Genomic DNA, 19,586 nt, shown 5'->3' with positions numbered 1-19,586 from the left:
CTTTTGCTGTGCAGAAGCTTTGTATTTGGATGTAGTCCCAGTCATTTATTTTTGTTTCTGTTACCCTTGCCTCAGAAGACATGTAGAAAAATGTTGCTACAGTCCATGTCAGAGAAATTACTGCCTGTTCTCTCTTCTAGAATTTTTATGGTTTCAGGTCTCACATTTGGGTCCTTAATCCATTTTGAATTTATTTTTCTGTTTAGTGTAAGAAGGTGGTCTAGTTTCATTCCTTTGCATGTTGCTGTCCAGTTTTCCCAAAACCCATTTGTTGAAGCGACCATATTTTCCTGTAGCAGATTCTTTCCTGTTTGCCAATGAATGAATGAATTAATTGACCATATAATAGTGTGTTTATTTCTGGGCTCTCTGCTCTGTTCCCCTGAGCTGTGTGGCTGTTTTTGTGCCACTACCATACTGTCTTGATGACTACAGCACTGTGGTATACCTTGAAATCTGGTATTGTGATATTTAAACTTTTGTACTTTTTCAATATTGCTTTGGCTTGGAGTCTTTTGTGGTTCCATACACATTGGGGAGTCATTTGTGAAAAATGCTGTTGGTGTTTCCATTAAATCTGTAGATTGCTGTGGGTAATATGGACATTTTAACAATATTTGTTTTCCCAGTCCATGAACATAGATTATCTTTCCATTTGTTTGCATAATCTTTCATTTCTTTCATCAGTTTTTATAGTTTTCAGAATACAAGGTCTTTCACTTCCTTGGTGAGGTTTATTCCTAGGTATTTTATTATTTCTTGTGTAATTATAAGTGGGATTGTTTTCTTAATTTCTTTTTCTGCTACTTCATTACTAGTATATAGAAATGTAATGAATTTCTATATATTGATTTTGTGTTCCGCATCTTACTGAATTCAATGATTAGTTCTAGTTTTTTGGTGGAGTCTGTAGGATTTCCTATATATTGTATCATGTAATCTGCAAATACTGAAAGTTTTATTTCTTCCTTGCCAATTTGGATGCTTTTTTCCCTTTTTCTTGTGTAATTGTGTGGCTAGGACTTCCAGTACTATGTTGAATGCAAGTGGTGAGAATGGACATCTTCGTCTTGTTCTGATCTTAGGGGAAAAGCTCTCAAGTTTTTTACCATTGAGTATGAGATTAGCTGGGAGTTTTTCATATATGGCCTTAATTATGTTGAGGTATGTTTCCTCTAAACCTATTTCATTGAAGGTTTTTGTCATGCATGGATGTGTATACTTTGTCACATGTTTTTTCTGCATCCATTGAAATGATCATATTTTTTTTTATCCTTTCTCTTGTTGATCTGATGTTATCACATTTACTGGTTTGCAGATATTGAGCCACCCTTACATCCTTGGAATTAATCCCGCTTTATAGTGGTAAATGATTTTTTTAATGCATTAATACTTTGGTTTACTAATTAATATTTTGTTGAGGATTTTTGCACCTGTTCATCAGAGATATTGCCCTGTAATTCTCTCTTTATAAAGATTTGTTTAGGGGTGCTTGGGTGGCTCAGTGGGTTAAAGCCTCTGCCTTTGGCTCAGGTCATGATCCCAGGGTCCTGCGATCGAGCCCTGCATCGGGCTCCCTGCTCAGAGGGGAGCCTGCTTCCCTCTCTCTCTCTGCCTGCCTCTCTGCCTCTCTCTGTCTGTGAAATTTAAAAAAAAAATCTTTAAAGATTTGTTTATTTATTATTTTAGAGAGAAAGCATGACGGGGAGGGGCAGAGGGATAGGGAGAGAGAGAATCTTAGGCAGACTCCCCGCTGAGCATGGAGCCCAATGCAGGACTCATTCTCACAACCCCCAAGATCATGACCTGAGCTGAAATCAAAAGTAAGATACTTGGGGCGCCTGGGTGGGTCAGTGGGCTAAACCCCGCATCTGGCTCTCTGCTCAGCGGGGAGCCTGCTTCCCTTCCTCTCTCTCTGCCTACTGTGATCTCTGTCAAATAAATAAATAAAATCTTAAAAAAAAAAATAAGTCAGATACTTAATCAACTGATCCACCCAGGTGCCACAGTAGTTCTCTTTTTTTTGTAGTATGTTTATCTGGTTTTGGTATCAAGGTAATGATGGCCTCCTAGAACTAATTTGGAAGCTTTCCTTCCTCTTTTATTTTTTGGAATAGTTTGAGATCCCAGGACCCTGAGACCATGACCTGAGATGAAGGCAGAGGCTTAACCCACTGAGCCACCCAGGCGCCCCTGTATGTACCATCTTATGCATAGAGCAGTCTATATGAAGTTGGCAGGTGCTTCAGTTTGAACCCATTCTTTACTCTTCTTCCCAACTCCCGTGTATTAGGTGTATGGTGTCATACTTTACATCCTTTTATTTTTATTTTGTGAGTTCCTTGACTGATTTTTATACATATACTTACTTTTATTATTTTTGGACTTCCTACTTTTCTTACTCCAACTTAGAATTTTTCCTTTCCACTTGAAGAGTCTCCTTTAACATTTCTCTTTTTTTTTTTTTTTTAAGATTTTATTTATTTGAGAGAAAGAGAGAGAGAGAGTGAGAGAGTATGAGAGGGGGAAGTCAGAGGGAGAAGCAGACTCCCCATGGAGCTGGGAGCCTGATGTGGGACTCAATCCCAGGACTCCAGGATCACGACCTGAGCCAAAGGCAGGGGCTTAACCCACTGAGCCACCCAGGCGCCCCCCCCCCTTTAACATTTCTTATAAGGCTGGTTTAGTGGTCATGAATTCTTTTAAATTTTGTTTGTTTGGGAAACTCTTTATCTCTCCTATTCTGAATGATAGCCTTGCTGAATGGAGTATTCTTGGCTGCAGGTTTTTTTTCCTTTCTTTCAGCCCTTTGAATATATCATTGCACTCCTTTCTGACCTGCCCAGTTTCTGCTGAAAAATCATATGATTGCCTCATGAGGTTTTCCTTGTATATAACTATTTTCTTGTCTCTTGCTGCTTTAAAAATTCTCTTTATCGGGGCACCTGGGTGGCTCAGTGAGTTAAAGCCTCTGCCTTCGGCTCAGGTCATGATCCCAGGGTCCTGGGATCGAGTCCCGATCAGGCTCTCTGCTCAGCAGAGAGCCTGCTTCCTCCTCTCTCTCTCTGTCTGCCTCTCCGCTTACTTGTGATATCTCTCTCTCTGTCAAATAAATAAAATAAAATCTTTAAAAAAAATTCTCTTTATCATTAATTTCTGCCATCTTAATTACTATGTATCTTGGTGTGGACCTCCTTGAGATGATTTTGTTGGGGGATTTCTGTGTCTACTGGATCTGAATTTCTGTTTCCCGCTCCAGCGCTGGGAAGTTTTCAGATACTATTTTGTCGAAGTAAATTTTCTGCTCCCTTTTCTCTGTCTTCTCCTTCTGGGATCCTTATAATGCAAATGTTATTACACTTGATGGTGTTGCTGAGGCCCTAAGACTGTTTTTATTTTGTATTACTTTTTTTTCTCTTACTGGTTCAACTTGACTGCTTTCCATTATTTTGTCCTCCAGGTTGTTGATCCATTTTTCTACTTCCTCTAGTCTACTATTCTTTCCATCTGCTGTGTTTTTAATTTCATTTATTGGGTTATTCATCTCTGATTGGTTCTGTGTTTTCTATCTCTTTGTTAAGGGTCTTGCTGATGTCCTTCACTCTTTTTTCAGAGAGCATCTTTTTGACCACTATTTTAAGTTCTCTTTCAGTCATATTACTATGTCCATTTCACATAGATTTCTTCCTGTGACTCTGTCCTGTTCTTTCATTTGAGACATATTCCTCTGTGTCCTCCTTTGGTCTAACTCTCTGTAACTGTTCTTCTGTGTTAGGAAAGTCAGCTGTATCTCCCGCCTTGCAAGTAGTGGCCTTCTGAAGACAAGGTGCTGTCACGCCCTGCAGTGCAGTGGCCCTGATCACCAGCACCTGGCGCTTCAGGGGCATCTCCTCTGTGTGTTGCACGTGCCCTGATGTTGTGGCTGAGCCACTTTTTCCTTCAGTCCAGTTGTCTATAACGTCTTTCTTTACCTGTTATGGACAGTGTGTGGTCCCTGGGTTGTTAGTGGGCCAGTCTGGGGTCACCTTGGGCTTGAGTTGAGTCAGACCAAGTGTTTGCCAGAGATGCAGGAGGACCGAAGTGCAGGGCACTTTCCTTTTTTTGTCTCCAGAGAAGCTTTTGTTGGTGGGCGGGGCCTGTAATCAGATCAGCTGTCTGCCTCTACTCCACCACTCGGCTTCGGTCTCATCACTGTGTGTGGTTCTCTCTCCCTGGAGCAGGAGTCAATTTGGAATGCTGCTGGCTCCTGTTGGAGCTGCTTGCACATGCCAGGCTTGTCGCATGACTTCAGATGGGCTCTGGCCAAGAGCGTATTGGAGGAGCCAAGTCCACAGGAGAGCACTGGGCTGGGATGTGTGTTGTTATCATGATGTGAATAGGTTTGCTATTGGAGGCGAGTTGGAATCCTGACTGGAAGCGATGGGTCTGCAGGAAAACATGGGAGCAGATGTACTGTTGGCAAGTTAGTTAGAAGGTGTCAGTGTTGTGCTGTTCCTCCCAGTGTCCTTGTGTCTAGGCTGGGGGGCAGGGGACAGAAATGGTGCCTGCCAGGTCTTTTGTTCTTGGAGAAGTCTCCCAAAGATCCTTGCCCCTCCAACACATGCTTTGAGGTTAGTAAACAGACCTCCCTCCCCTATGTCCCAGGAGATTTTCAAACTGCTGCTTCTCTGCTATATCCCAGAGGGCTGTCTCTTGTGCTCTCTAAGGACAGGGACTCCGTTTCCTCTCTCCCTCCAGGCTCTCCCAGACCTGAGCCTGCTTATTTTTAAAGTTCTAAGTTTTAAGTCCTTCTGATTATAAGAACTTGCAGAATTCAAGCCCTGTGGTTTTCAAAGCCAAATGTTGTGGGGATTCATCCTTCCTGTGTGGGCTTCTCAGAGTGACGGTCTCTCTCCCTACTGCACGCCCGCGGCATCCCTCCCTCCAGCAGACAGTCCTATGGTTCCATTTAGCCTCTGACTGAGTCTCCACCCTTCCTGTCCTCTTTCATATGGCATCTTCTCTACATTTAGCTGTGGATGGAGTTTATTATCAGTTTTTTATCATTTTCTGGGTTGTTTACACTGATATGAGTGTTATCTAATCATGTCCATGGGATGAGATGGCCTTAGCGTTCTCCTACTCTTCCCTGGAAGCTCTTATCATTTTAAGTACAACATAAATTTAATCCTTTTTTTTTTAGAAGTAATTAAATATTTTTTTAACATTTTATTTACCCATTCATTTTTAGAGAGAGAGAACGTGTGTGTATGCACATGCATGCAAGTGGGGGGAGGGATAGAGGGTGAGGGAGAGGGACAAGCAGACTCTGAGCTGAGCGTGGAGGCTGATGCAGGGCTCAGTCTCATGACCCTGAGATCATGAACTGAGCCAAAATCAAGAGTCAGCTGCTTAAGCAAATGAGCCACCCAGGCGCCCCATAATACTTTGCCCTCAATATTAATCCTTAGAATACATATTTAATAGCCTTTCCTTGGAATATTAGGTTAAAATTTTTTTTCCTTGCAACATGTCCTGATCCAAGAACTGGTTCCTGATAGAATAAAGTCTGGCTCTTCTACTAATGCTTCCTTGGGATACATATACCTCTTGGCTTGTTTATATAAGAGAGTCAACCTTATGAATGTTATGACTATTAAGTATCAAATTTAGAATAAAAATGTATTAAGTATCAAGTTTAGAATAAAAATATGGTTTGTATTTTTGAATGGAGATAGAACTATAAAACCAGTGTGACATAAGGCCAGATTATATCAGTGTGCTATGGGAGCTGCGGAGAGAGTCAGTCCAATGCAGCAGCTTCCCTAGTTACTATGTTTGAGCTGTATTCCAAAGCACAGATAGAAATTCATGGTGCTTATAAATAATAGAAAGGGTATTCGAGACAGCAAGAATATAAAATGCCAAGGAGTGATGATCAGAAGTGGGCTGGGAATTAGATGTGACTGGAGTTATGTCTTAGAAGGAGAGAGAGGGTCTGGCTGGGTGTGCTGGCCGTAGATTGGGGACCAAAGGCACTCATTTCTTATCTGTAAGCAGTAAGGGGTCAGCAAAGGGCTTTAAACTAGAAATGGGAGCCAACGGGAGGTCTTACTTAGTAGTCTAAAGATAAAGGGGTTCAGAATGGAGCGTGTGGAGTAATAATCGTGAGTAAACCTGGAGGAAGTGAGAATGATTTTCTCACTTCTCCTGCATCAGCCTCCACGCTCAGGTGACTGAGTTGATGGGGATTTCTTTGGCAAGATAGAGAATGTAGTTTCAGTTGTTATAAGGTGTTAGGAGAATATTCAGTAATACTTATTGGCACATTAGATTTAGGTCATCCTGGAAGCAAATGCTAAAATGAGATTTAGGTGAGCTAGAGATTTATTTGGGGAAACACCTGTGAGGGAGAAAGGGGCACGAACCAGAGGAAGTGGGGACAGCTGTCAGACTACAGTCCCAGTGTGGATTTGATCCTGTGTTAGGGGTCCCCAGGATCAAACTTAAGGGGTCCCCTTAAGTTCACTGATTGGGAGGACTTACAGAACTCATAGAGTCATACTCACAATTTATTACAACAAGAGAATTCAAAGAAAACCAGCAAGGGGAATGGAGTGCATGCAGCGAATTCTGAGGGAAACCAGGCGCAGGTTCCTAAGAAACCTCTCCCATTGTGGTCTCAACAGGACACAGTTCCTGCAGCAGCAGGTTGTGACAGCACACATGAGATAATGCCCACCACAGAGACTCATTTATAGAGCCTCAGTTCCCACAGTTTTTCCTGGGGGCTGGTCGAGTAGGCAGCCTCTTCCTAGCACATACCAAATCCACATTTCCAGAAGGAAAAGCAGGTTTTCAGTGTAAACCACATTGTTTGTATCGGTGACCTTTCCATTCAGGATGATGTTCTCCTCTCCTGCTGGGTAACGAGTCTGTCCCAAATCCCTGCCTCACACCACCTGTTTTCTCGGACCATTCATTAGTACTACTGTGTCTGCTCATGTCATCTGAGAAGCAGAAGGCATGTGCAAGATGTTTATTGGGAGAAAGGCCTGTGAGGGGAAAGGGCGGAAAACATAGAAGTGGGGGAAGCATCAGATCACAGTGTGTTATCGCAGCCTGTGGAGGAGAGGGAAGGAGTTGGGGAGAGGGTCAAGCAAGTGCAATGTTGCAGTACGGTGTTCTAGGAACGTTTCAGCTGGGTCAGGGGTGAGACATCCATCAGCATGGCCCACCAGAGGAGTCCTGTGTCTTGCAGGAAGTGGCCAGCCATAACATGCCCGCCATGCCCCGTTATTAGTTCAGGTCAGCCTGTGGGAAGTATGGCATGGACACGAAAGTGAGGGTAGATCCTCAAGTGCAGCTGTTTAGAAGTCACCTCTGTGGCATGTGTTGGAAGTGTTTGAGGTATTCCAGGAGTAGATGATTGGTGAAGAAGTCCAAAACAGAACCTTTAAAGACATTAATATTGAAGAGGGGAGCAGACATGAAAGGAGCCAACGTAGGAGGCTGCACAGTGTTTTCAGAGTTAGAATACGACCCATGTTGGAGTTTAACAAAGAAAAGAAGGGCCAGTTGTATTAAATGTTCTAGAGAAGTACAGTGGGAGGAAGAGGCTATTGGTGAGCTTTTGTTGGTGGTGGAGGTGAGCTTTCTGAAATCATTTTCAGTGGATTTCAGGGAACAGGTTGGAGCAAGCTGATAGAGACATGAGTGTACTGCTTTTTGAGAACAGGAAAAAGCTCTTGGCTGGCTCAGTCAGTGGCACGTGTGACTCTTGATGTCAAAGTTGTGAGTTCAATCCCCACGTTAGGTGTATAAATTACTTCAGAAAAATCTTAAAAAAAAAAAATCCCTTTCCAAATAAACCGTATTTAGTTGTGATACTACTTAGATCCATAAAAAATGTAAAATTAAGTGATGCCCTGCCTGTTAAATTTCTCAGAATTCAGCATTCTTCTGGTAGACGGACACAAAGAACTGAGAAGGAAAGAAGAGAAATTCAGGTGTGGATGAAAAGAAAACGCAAGGAAAGAATGGCAGAGTACTTAAACCAGTTGGCAGAGAAGAGAGGGCAAGAACATGACCCTTTCTGCCCAAGGAGCAATCCAGTAAGTATGCAGGATCGGGGCAATGGGATTAGCAGCGAATATGTGCAGTTTTCCCTGGCAAATATTCAAGAAAAGGATTAATGTAATTTGGATACATTTTTTATTAGATAGAAATGTCACCATTTGACTTGTCAGAAAATGTTAATTAACAAAATGTAGCAAGGTATTCTATAAGCCATGTTCTGTTAAACTTTTTTTTTTTTTTTTAAGATTTTTATTTATTTATTTATTTGCAGAGTGACAGGGAACACAAGTAGGGGGAGTGGGAGAGGGAGAAGCAGGCTTCCTGCCCAGGCAGAGCTTGATCCCAGCGACCCTGGGATCATGACCTGAGCCAAAGGCAGACGCTTAACAACTGAGCCACCTGGGTGCCCCTCTGTTGAACTATCTTAAATACTTTTTCTTCCCCTGGCTAACTATGGCTCTTGCTAATTTAACAAAGTGATGAGGTTAACTGGTGACCAATTGGAACTTTTCCCTTAATTTTCAGTGAGAGTCAATGGCAGTTGAACAACTGTGTGTGTAGTAAAGCCATTTAAAAAATCAATTTTGTATCCATAAGTTATCTACAAAAAATAGAGTATGGGGGCGCCTGGGTGGCTCAGTGGGTAAAGCCTCTGCCTTCAGCTCAGGTCATGATCTCAGGGTTCTGTTACTTTGATAATCACATTACTATGAAAATTACATTTGAATTATACTTACAGTTTATCTTTTACTTTGTAATTTGAAATAAAATAAAATATATAGTACTTAATTTTTTTCAGCATCATTAGAGGAACATGTTCTATAAAAGTGAATTTCCCGGACAGTGGTGTCACATTTAAGCACCAAATGGTGCAAAGTAGGTGAACTGTTACATAAATTGCATACTTTACTTGTGTCTGGAGATATTTTTTTAAAAAATTTTATTTATTTGACAAGCAGAGATCACAAGTAGGCAGAGAGGCAGGCAGAGAGAGAAGAAGGGAAGCAGGCTCCCCGCTGAGCAGAGAGATCCTGAGATCATGACCTGAGCCGAAGGTAGAGGCTTTAACCCACTGAGCCACCTAGGCGCCCTTGTGTCTGGAAATATTAATATCAATTTTTTTTTTCTTTTAAGAGAGAGTGTAGGCATGTGCACATGACCTGGAGGGAGGGGAAGAGGGAGAGGGAGAGAAAGAGAATCTCTCCCTATGGGGCTTGATCTCATGACCCTGAGATCATGACCTGAACCAAAATCAAGAGTCAGGTACTTAACCAACTGAGCCACCCAGGTGGCCCGAGGTTAATTAACAGAACATTTTGTGGATAGTGTTAAGGACCTGGTTAATGACCTTCAAGGCTGCTGAGGTACCTGACTAGAATCTTCAAGTGCATGTGTTTATGTGTGTGTTCTTCTACCCACAGGGGGTGGGTTCTGGTATCACCCTATCTGTCAACCAAGCAAATACCCAAGATAGTTAGGATGGTGTCCAACTTTGGAACAAATTAACTCTGAGGACACTGGCATTGCTTGGTCCGTCGACTTCATGACCTCTCCTCCACAAGTGCAAGCACCTGTTTATTTGTAGCTTCTATTCAGGTGAAGGTATTGGGATTAGTGAGGGGTTAATGTAATTAAAAATTTCATTCGAATTTGTATCAGAAATTAATAAGACCTTTAATTTGTTACTGACGACTTCCGTGTAGGGCCTATAGAGAGTGAATGCACTTCTATGTGCATTTTTATATACACAATTGTGTCTAAAAGGACTTGACTTCATTAGTAACTCCATAGTTACTCTTAGGGTTCTGGAATAAGACACTTGCTAGTTTGCCTCCTGGTGCATAAGTCTGAAGAGTTTCCAAGTCACAGTGAACATACTCAGTAGGTTGCTGGGAGACATTTTAAAACATCAAAATGATAGTTTTCAAGGTCTGACTCCTTTCTGCTTGATCAAGTGCACTATTAATCACAAGACCGAGTATGAAGAGTGTGTGTCTTCATCCTTAAAATGTTGTTTCCCATTTCAAATGCAGCTGACACAGTATGTTAATTAATTGAATTTAAATTTTAAAAAAAGGAAAAATAAATGCAGCTGATAAGGTTCTCTCCTTTTGATAAAATGCTGAATTTAGCTGCTAAAATAGATTTTGCTTTCCACTTACTGAATTAGATTTTAATCACATGATGCTTTAACATTTTCATGATTTGTGTTTGGGATAGGAATCTTTGTCAAATATGACAGTGTTTTGCACTGTTTCCTGAAGAGCAAAACCATGTTTTAAGTTCCCATTAAAATTGATTAGTGGAATTTTCATGTTTTTCGTGCATCAAAAAGGCTTAATTATTTGAACTGAACAGTAACAGACTAACCAGGTATTTCTCATGCAGTTTTACATGACTTCAAGGGAAATCAGGCTGAGACAGAAGATGAAGAACGAAAAGGATAGGTGAGCTGGGTAGCTGTACCCCTAGCGCCCTCTCCACTTTGCGCACCCGAAGTGCAGGCTACGCCTGAGGAACTCCAGTCTTCACAATAGCCCCTTTTTGTCCATTAACAGAACATTATGGGAGATAACTGCAAGGAAAATAGACTCCACTAGACTTTTTAGGAATTTGCTTTCAAATATCTTTTATTCTGTTGAATTTTTCATGACTTTTACTTCCGCTCTTGTCCTCCCTCTCCCAGTCCAGATATGTATGAACATTTTGAAAATACCTAAAGGGCCATAACTGCAGGTACCTTTACTAATTTCCACCTAATGTTTTTCAGAAATCTGAAGTATGAATTTGCATTTGAAAAGCATTGAAAAAAATGCTAGGTGATCTTTCAAACATTCTGTTCCCTCTAGAGGTATGAATTGAAAATGACTCTTTCATTAAATATTGTTTAATTCTTTGTCTGAAGATTGCTACTCTCTGACCACTATAGTCGGCGGATCTCACAAGCGTACAGTCTGATGAATGAACTGTTATCTGAGTCAGTACAGCTCCCAACAGCTGCACAGAAAGCCTTGCCTAACAAACCCAGAGCTGCTCCCATTTCCCAAGAGCAACATTCTCTTTCGCCAAGAAGGTGAGACAGTTTGGCATATCATTCAGCGAGATTATGTCAGGCATGGTAAGAAGAATGTGGTACTTCTGTCACCCAAGTTCAGTGTATTTGCATCTACGTTGCTCAGAAATATGAAAATCAAGTAAAGAAAAACATGGTGCTATGATTACAAGGTCTTTATAAGTTTATAGAATCACCAAGGAAAACGACAACAATGTCATTATATCTCTTAGAGATGGCAAAGCACTTTGGCATACCTAACACAATTTTGCTATCTGTTCAATTCTATTTCCCCCTTTTCTGCAGTCTGCCACCTGACTCACTGTTCTCCCCGTTTCTCCACTTGGCTCCACTCTTATAGAAACAGTCCTCACCAGCTTCTCACTTCTCCGCTGTCTCTTCCCAGCACAAACCCACATGTAATCAGGTCACTTGTGTGTGTATAATTTGGGGTCTACTCAAAATACCAGAGACTCCCTTGAATCTTTTCTAAAATAAAGCAGGGTATTAAATACATAAGTAACTGCCAAATACATAGATAATTTGAATTGGGCAGATAACCAAAAACAGTTTCCTTGAAAAAAAAGAAAAATGAAGTTTAAGTTTAAATGAAAAATGATTTGTTGAGAATTGTTATAACGTGAAACATACTGCTGAAGTACAGAGTAAACAATGTCAAGTGAATGTATTAATCAGGGTTAGAATTTGGGCCTTCTGAAATATAGCTCATTACTGGTTTGAGATTCTAGGGATATAATAATTATATAATTTCTACTTTAGAGAGAATCAACATGGTCACAATATTCCAGTAAATCAACCTGGAAAATTCAGATATATATCCAGACCAAGTTATATCCGAAAGGGGAAACCTCAAGGCCTTCCTTGGCCATGTGGTAAGAATTTAAGCTTTTTTTAAATTTTAAATTTTGTATAATTTGGACCTCCTTGTCTCCAGAGTTGGTTTTCATTAATAAAATGAGATCGTAGTGAAAAGCAGTTCTCATGTCAGCAGAATGCAAGTTGCAGGATTGGTAAAGACTCACCGGTGCTGAGATTTTGTTTGTTCTGCCGCTTTGAAATTGGAAGACCCCAGAAATCTCCTTAAACGAATGGCATTTTTATAATAGAATTTGAACAGTCGATATTTAGATAAGACTTATGTGGGAATATGTTTCTTTTTGTGTGTCTGGCTGAAAAGGTAGGCATTTTACAAGTCAAGTTCTTATAGACATCAGATGCACTAGATAGATACCAGGATGTCACAGAAGAGGAATAGTAAGAGGCTTATATTGAAATATCATGTTTGGAGCGCCTGGGTGGCTCAGTGGGTTAAAGCGTCTGCCTTCAGCTCAGGTCATGATCCCAGGGTTCTGGGGTCAAGCCCCGCATCAGGCTCCTTGCTCAGTGGGGAGCCTGCTTCCCCCCTCCATCCCTCTCTGCCTGCATCTCTGCCTACTTGTGATCTCTGTCAAATAAATAAAATCTTTAAAAAAAAAAAAAAAGAAATATCATGTTTTTACCTTTTGAACATCCTTTTGCACATTTGAAGATATAATATCTGTTATTTATCGCTAGCCTTCCTTTAGTTAATTTTGCCATATTTGGGTTTTGATTACCAGAGTAAAACATATTTATTTTGTGAAGTGATTACATATTAAAAATGTATAATCATAGGGGCACCTGGATGGCTCAGTCAATTGAGTGTATGGCTCTTTTTTTTTGTTGTTAAGATTTTATTTATTTATTAGAAAGGAGCACAGAGAGTGGGAGGGAGAAGCAAACTCCCCATGGAGCAGGGAACCCGATGCGGGGCTCGATCCCAGAACTCTGGGATTATGACCTGAGCCGAAGGCAGACACTTAACCAGCTGAGCCACCCAGGTGCCCCAGGTGTCTGGCCTTTTTTATTTTCAGCTCAGGTCATGATTCTCAGGATCATGAGATTGATTGAGCCTCTCATCAGGCTCCACGCTCAGCAGAGTCTGCTTGGGGTTCTCTCTTTCTCTCTGCTCCTCCCCCAGCTCGCACTCTCTGTCGCCAAAAATAAAGAAAATCTTAAAAAATATATAATCATGGTTAATATGTAGTATAAATGCATACAGCTTTTAGCTGTATAATAAACTAATGTGCCAGGTTCTATTTAAGCTCTTTAGTTACAACCCTATGAGACACGTACTGTTATAGTACCATTTTACAGGTGAGAAAACCCAGGCAGAGAAAGTTGAAATAATTGCCTTAGATCAGATAGCTAAACCCGGTCTGGGTTTAGAACCTATACACTTAGAAAATACGCTTCATTATGCTACCCCAATTTAGAAAATTGAAGTTTCTATGAATTCCAGTCCTCTTAATAAAACTTCATAGTTTAACTCCTGCTCTTAATTAACAAATTATAATAAGAGTGCTCTTTTTAAACTAAAATTTCAAAGTAGTAACCATGTTTTTTTTTAAAGTTTTATTTTATACCTGATACATTTGCCAAAGTTAAATAAAAGAAATGCCAAAAATTGGCAAGGATTTTAAACGTCAATCTATGGTTTCTCAATATCAAATGGAGAAGTCTTGGATTCTTTGGAAATGTGTCTTTGGCTTGGGTCTATCCAGAGTCAGGCCTGTATGATGACGTTGCACTTGCCTGGGCTAAGGCCTTGGCCCTCCTTTGGTCAGCTCCCCTACTCTTGGGGGACTGTCCTCGAAAAGGTGCTCCTGCACGTGGGGACCCCCATCCCACACAGATCTGTCTGGAGCTTGTCCCCGGCCTTCAAGGCAGCCTCTCCTCCTGCCTTCTTGGCCTCCTTTCCCCAGCTCATAGGTTAAAGGAGTTTGTCTGTTTTTCTAGGAACTGCTACTTATACCATACAGAGCAGAGGTGGCAGAGGCAAAGTGGCAGTAAGGAAGGCTGTGGCATCTCCAGTTACCTTCCAAAAAGGTAAGGGATAAATAAAGAATAAAGTTCTTGAACTTAAATTTTTAAAAGTTGTAAGGCAGTCTCAGAAATTTCAAATGCAGGTTTCAGACTGCGGTGCGGCCATGTGGCACGGTGGCTTGGGAACGGCTGCGGCGTTAGCTCTCTCTGGAATCCTAGGTCACCACTTATTCTTTAGCTTTGGGCACATTCCTAACCCATTTGTGTAAGCTTCAACTTTCTCGCCTGCAAAATCCTGATTGTTAGAGTGAGAACCCGTATTATGGGCTTAGCGGAGTACTGAACATAAAAACAAGTACTCAAGGGGCGGCCGTGGTCACAGAGCCATGGTGAGGTTGGGGACTCTGAATGAGTTGTGCTCTGATCACCTGGAGAGGGAAATGGCCATGATCTTAGTGCCTAAGAATTAAGATCTAGCCCGGGCCCAGCCCTCGCCCTTGTAACTTCATCATTTACAAAGTGCGTTCACGGTATTGTCCTGGGAGCTCCCCGTCACGGCCCCATTTTCCTGCTGAAGCCGGGGAGCTCAGGGAAGTGATGCCTGATGCCAGGCTCTGTACTCACACGGCCTGTGAGTGATCGCACTTAGTCCTCCCAGTAACTGAGTGAGCCCTCTGGCATTATCCTGATTCACAGAAGTGACTACATGTGGTAGAGACAATAATGCAAACACTGATTACTCTTAGTATAAAAATGATGAGAAACATGAATGAGACTCTTCCTGCCCTTAGGCCTCTCTCCAGTGCCGCCACCTTCCAGTTCACTGCCTCTGTCTTCAGCCACGTCTGCTCTTTACCCTGTCATGTTTGTGTTACTCCGATGGCTCTATGTCCTTGGAATCCTCTTTGGTTCTTTTTCCGTGGTTTTCCCCACTGAATCCCTTAAAACCCAAGGCTGTAATTACTAGAATCAGTTTGAGTGCTAGAAGCATCATTTCCTGTGCTATTAATTGTATAACCCCAGACTTTTGTTTTTATTTCAAAGTCTCTCATTTTAATCTTCTGTAAAATTTTTAGGTGAGAGTACTCCAAAGCTATTTTATTCTTTTCTAAAAAAAATACCTGGCAATGTTAGTTTAACAGATAAAAACCCCAAAATGCAATGTGGCCCCTAGAAATAGCTGAAATTATAGGTACACTGATATTATATTTATGGAAGCTCCAGAACTCCAGGGTTTTGCGAAGTGAATTATGATCTAGCATGAGGCTTTGCCCTTAAAAAGGCAAACAGAAGCATTTCTTTCATTGTCCAGGGGTAGCCCTGCCTGTGACAGGATGAACTTGGTAGGACCCCCAAGTTCTAGCTTGGCTGTGTGTCTAGAGTATGTCCCAAGACCGGCAAGCGGAGGGACAGGGTTTTCTTCTGGAGGTGGTACAGGGAATGGATTCTGTTTTTCTGTTCAGTTTCAGATTCCTCAGGCTGGACCCCATAGACGTTTGGCAGTAGGTTTCATAAAGAAACTGGGGGGTGGTGGTCACTGTCTGTCAGAGAGAGTGCTTCTTGGAGGGAAGCCAGTGCACTTGCCAGCCTAGTTCCCATGGTGGGGTTTCTTTCCGATGTATCACTGACCTTTTACCTTAGAACGCGTCCGCTGTCCACACTGGGGCACGAACACCCACACTTGAAAAGCTTTGCACGTGCTCAGTTTCACAGCATTGTTTTCATATTTTACTTTAAGATTGGCTATCCCGAGCAAATCCTAGAGAAATGCACTCTGATCTGAAGAGACGGAGATTACAAAGTCATCCCTGCAGAAAGCAAGGGGAGAAAAAGCCACTGGCGGCTTCTCAAGGTGTGTAGATTCCCCGCAGGTAAAGGTTTATCCTAAAGTCCAGGACCATTAACCTTAATTTCTTAATTTTGGTGATGATTTTGTCATTCTTCTTGATGGCAATAGTTAGGTCCATTTGATGAGTATCGAAATCTAGTTAGCACATGAGCTGTGGCGGCTGTGAGGGTGGGATCGCTTGGCGGGCACAGCCTTTGCTGATCTCTCACAGCCTGAACACTTGGAGCGGCCGCCCCAGCGCCGTCTCCGTGTGTTGCCGTCTCCTTCGGAGAGACCGCCTGCGCGCGTGGTTATCATGCTGCTTAACCACTTGCTGTTCTTTCTCTTTATCAGCCTTCGGTCTCAAGTTCTGTTTTACTGGCTGTTTTCTTTTTCGCCGCAGTGTTTGTTCACACAACTTCACAGTTGGAACTTCTCCACGGTTCCATTGTATCTGCGGCCTCTCCTCTCCTAGAGGTTACTTCTAGACTTGTTCTCTCTAGGACTCTCTTGTCCTAGAGGTTCCTGTTATCTTTAAAATGACGAGATGGCCAGAATTCAGTTGTCAGGGAAGGGGCGCGCGGCTGGCTCAGCTGGTGGAGGGGGCAGCTCCCGATCCCGGGCTGTGAGTGTAAGCCCCGTGTTGAGTGCAGAGATTTCTTTTCTTTTCTTTTCTTTTTTTTTTAAGATTTTATTTATTTATTTGACAGAGATCACAAGTAGGCAGAGAGGCAGGCAGAGAGAGAGGAGGGGAAGCAGGCTCCCCGCTGAGCAGAGAGCCCGACGCGGGGCTCGAACCCAGGACCCTGGGATTATGACCTGAGCTGAAAGCAGAGGCTTCAACCCACTGAGCCACCCAGGTGTCCCAAGTGCAATGATTCCTTAAAAATAAGTCACAAAAAAACTTTAAATATTAGATAAAACATGACTGCCTTGGATTTGATAATAAAAGTCAGAATAAACAAGCCAATTTATAAGTGAATCAGTCCCACTAGCTTTGTCCTTTCCCGTGAAAGGTTCCGGTGCTCCGTGTCGTGTGCAGTGTACGAAAAATCACATCACTGCCGAGCTTTCACCTCAGTCAAAGCAGGTGTGTGTAGAGTACGAGAGGGAGGAGACCATGGTGAGTCCTTGGGTGGTACCTTCACGCATCCGTACAATTCTTCAGGAGAGTCACGGTTCCCTTCTACAGGTAAGCGCTGTTCGCCATCTCCATCTGCCTGTGATTTCTGTGTTTTCCCGCTGTTGTTGTTGCTTATTGTTCTCTGTGGGGTGTGGAGCTCCTGCAAGACTGAAGCAGTCATTCAAAGCATCTACACTTTTGGCTTAGTACTCTAGCATTTATCTTTCAGAATTTTCTTGAATTTGTATTTTCCTTTCAACTAAAGAATAACAAAAAAAGTAAGAACAGATACTTGTACTACAAGTATAAAAATCCATTGTGTCCATTCTTCAGACCTGGGGCCAGCATCTAGTTGTGTCAGATGATGTTCAGCCCATGATCACTCCAGACGTGCTGGGCAACCACCGCCCTAGTTGGCTTCACCAGTTGGGGGATGAGCAGCCCTAGAAACTTTGGAAAGCTTAGTTCATGTTCCATTTATTTTTTTTCTCAGGCTCCGATCACAACTTACTGCCTTTCTTAATTTGACAGGACTTGTCAGCCGTTGAGGAAGAGCGAGAGCCTCCTTCCCGCGGCATGGACAGCGTGTCTGAGAGCACCGGCAGCATCCTCAGCAAGCTTGACTGGAAGGCCATTGAAGACATGGTGGCCGGTGTGGAGGACAAGAGCCTGTCTGTCCACCGGGCCTGGGACCTGTAAGACCCGAGTATCTGTTGCCAAGCAAAGCCCGGCACCTCAGTGGCAGTCGTTCTGAAAGATTTGTGTGTTTGAAAGAGAGAAGCAGTGAAGGGAGCCGTGTGTACACACCACCAGCAACCGTATCATTACCCAGATTAGCCATGGCAAGAGGGAAAATAAACACTTCTCAATAATTTCGCCTTCATGGGTAAAGGGTTGTTTAACTATAGATCTGTTGCATGCTTTTGCATTTGACCTATCCTTAGACACCATTTTTTTAAATGATGAAAAAATGAAAAGTAACTTTCAAGTCAAGTTTACATAATATTTAAGTTACTTTCAATAAAAAAAAATCTCTTTTGTCTTCTTTACTATCTCCTGAGTTTTGAAAAACAAACTTATATGGATAATTGAGGGGAATAAGAAAGTCACAATCTCACCCCGAGACTCAATAACGAACTCCGTTTCAGAACACGGCCTAAAATTCAGCTGGGCAGGCCTGGTCCTGGAGTGAAAAGAAACCAACCACCTTCCACCTGTCCTGTGCCCTCCAGCCTGCAAAGCCTTGGGAAAAGAACCAGGGAAGAATGCTTTGCGTGGCAAATAGGACTCCTGACTCCAGAAGGCTCATGTGAACTTTGTAAAGACCATGGTGCGGAGACCAGGGTAGTTTCTGGTGTTGCCCCCAAATAATGTCATAATGTTGGAGATAATTTTAATGAGAAGAAACTAAAAACCTTCATTCATTTGTCAATTTTTGGTATAATATCAAAGACTATTGTCTGAAAAAGCAATTCAGTGTGCCTCCTTTTCCAGCTACAGACCTGTGTGGGGCCAGATGTTTTTATGTCCTTCAGCCACAATAACATCCTGCAACAGGCTGTGCACAGAAGCACGTATGAGAATTCTGCCGTCTTCCATTAAAGCCAGACATTCAAGAGACTTGTAAAACTATAAAACAGTGCTACTCTTCCCACTAAGTTTTGTTTTGGAAAATAGTTACCTTTGTAAATATGTGTTATAAACATTGAATGGGAGGTGCCCGAGCGGCTCAGTTGGTTAAGTGTCTAACTCTTGATTTTGACTCAGGTCATGATCTCAGGATCGTGAGATCCAGCCCCATGCTGGGCTCCATGCTGGGCATGGAGTCTGCTTAAGGTTCTCCCTCTGCCCTCTGCACACGCGTGTGTGTGTGTGTATGCGTGTGCGTTCTCTCTCTCCCTAAACAATAAACATTGAATGGGTCACTGTAATTAAAAATATTTAAACACTTTCCTCGGTTTTAATTACTAGCATGGTAAATATTCACAGATATACCAACATAAACAAAGCTCTTTAGGACCCTAAATAATTTTTATGAGTATAAAGAGTTTGAGAACTGATGCTTTAGAGCTAACGGTGTGAACCCTTAACTTACCAACTCGACATTTCACACCACTTCAGAAATAACGCAGTTTTATAGTAGTAAAATCCCTTTTACCTGCTCCTATTCTGATGTAAACATTCAGTTGCCTTTTAAGGCAATTATCATTTCCAGTACTTTTTCATTTCTTCCTGTAGATCCAAATTTCTATCTAGTAGTTCCTTTCAGCCTCAAGTTCATTAGCATTTCTTATAGTACAGATCTTCTGGCAATTCTCTCAGGTTTCGTTGACGGACTATAGGTTTTACCCTCATTGGAAGGGTGTTTTTCGTAGCCCTTATTCTAGGGTAAGATCTTTTCTTCTAAGATGGGCCTTTCCGGTGTCTCGATTGGATGCCTGGAGTATTACTGAGGTACCAGCAAGGTCTCTCCACTCTGGCTGGGCTGGCCTCACCCCCCCCAGCCGGGCTGCACCTCTGGTAGGTCTGTTGGCTCTCGGCCTTGTGGTCAGTACTCTCCGGTGTGCCTCAGGTACACTCGTACTAATACGAGCAGCTCAACCCTGTCCGGGCCCACAGGCTTCTGGGGGTCCTCTGTGCAGCGTCCTTCCCCCTGTGGC

At 42.4% G+C, this 19,586-nt stretch overlaps 1 protein-coding gene across 1 annotated transcript in view; it reads left to right on the top strand.

Annotated features, from left to right (window-relative positions):
* The window catches only part of CPLANE1 (ciliogenesis and planar polarity effector 1), a 141,918-nt gene extending 123,524 nt beyond the window's left edge, over window positions 1-18,394 (top strand). The window contains exons 48-55 of the mRNA XM_032851348.1: window positions 7,928-8,093; window positions 10,447-10,505; window positions 10,964-11,131; window positions 11,891-12,003; window positions 13,949-14,038; window positions 15,714-15,797; window positions 16,820-16,995; window positions 17,458-18,394. Of these exons, the coding sequence (XP_032707239.1) occupies window positions 7,928-8,093; window positions 10,447-10,505; window positions 10,964-11,131; window positions 11,891-12,003; window positions 13,949-14,038; window positions 15,714-15,797; window positions 16,820-16,995; window positions 17,458-17,625 (1,024 nt within the window). The 3' untranslated portion in view covers window positions 17,626-18,394. The remainder of the gene's footprint in view (window positions 1-7,927; window positions 8,094-10,446; window positions 10,506-10,963; window positions 11,132-11,890; window positions 12,004-13,948; window positions 14,039-15,713; window positions 15,798-16,819; window positions 16,996-17,457) is intronic.
* Window positions 18,395-19,586: the final 1,192 nt, after the last annotated feature.

Source organism: Lontra canadensis, unplaced genomic scaffold (assembly GCF_010015895.1).
Source record: "Lontra canadensis isolate GAN:19392208 unplaced genomic scaffold, GSC_riverotter_1.0 scaffold5, whole genome shotgun sequence".
Classification (NCBI taxonomy): domain Eukaryota; kingdom Metazoa; phylum Chordata; class Mammalia; order Carnivora; family Mustelidae; genus Lontra; species Lontra canadensis.
This window is presented reverse-complemented; position numbering and strand designations above follow the sequence as displayed.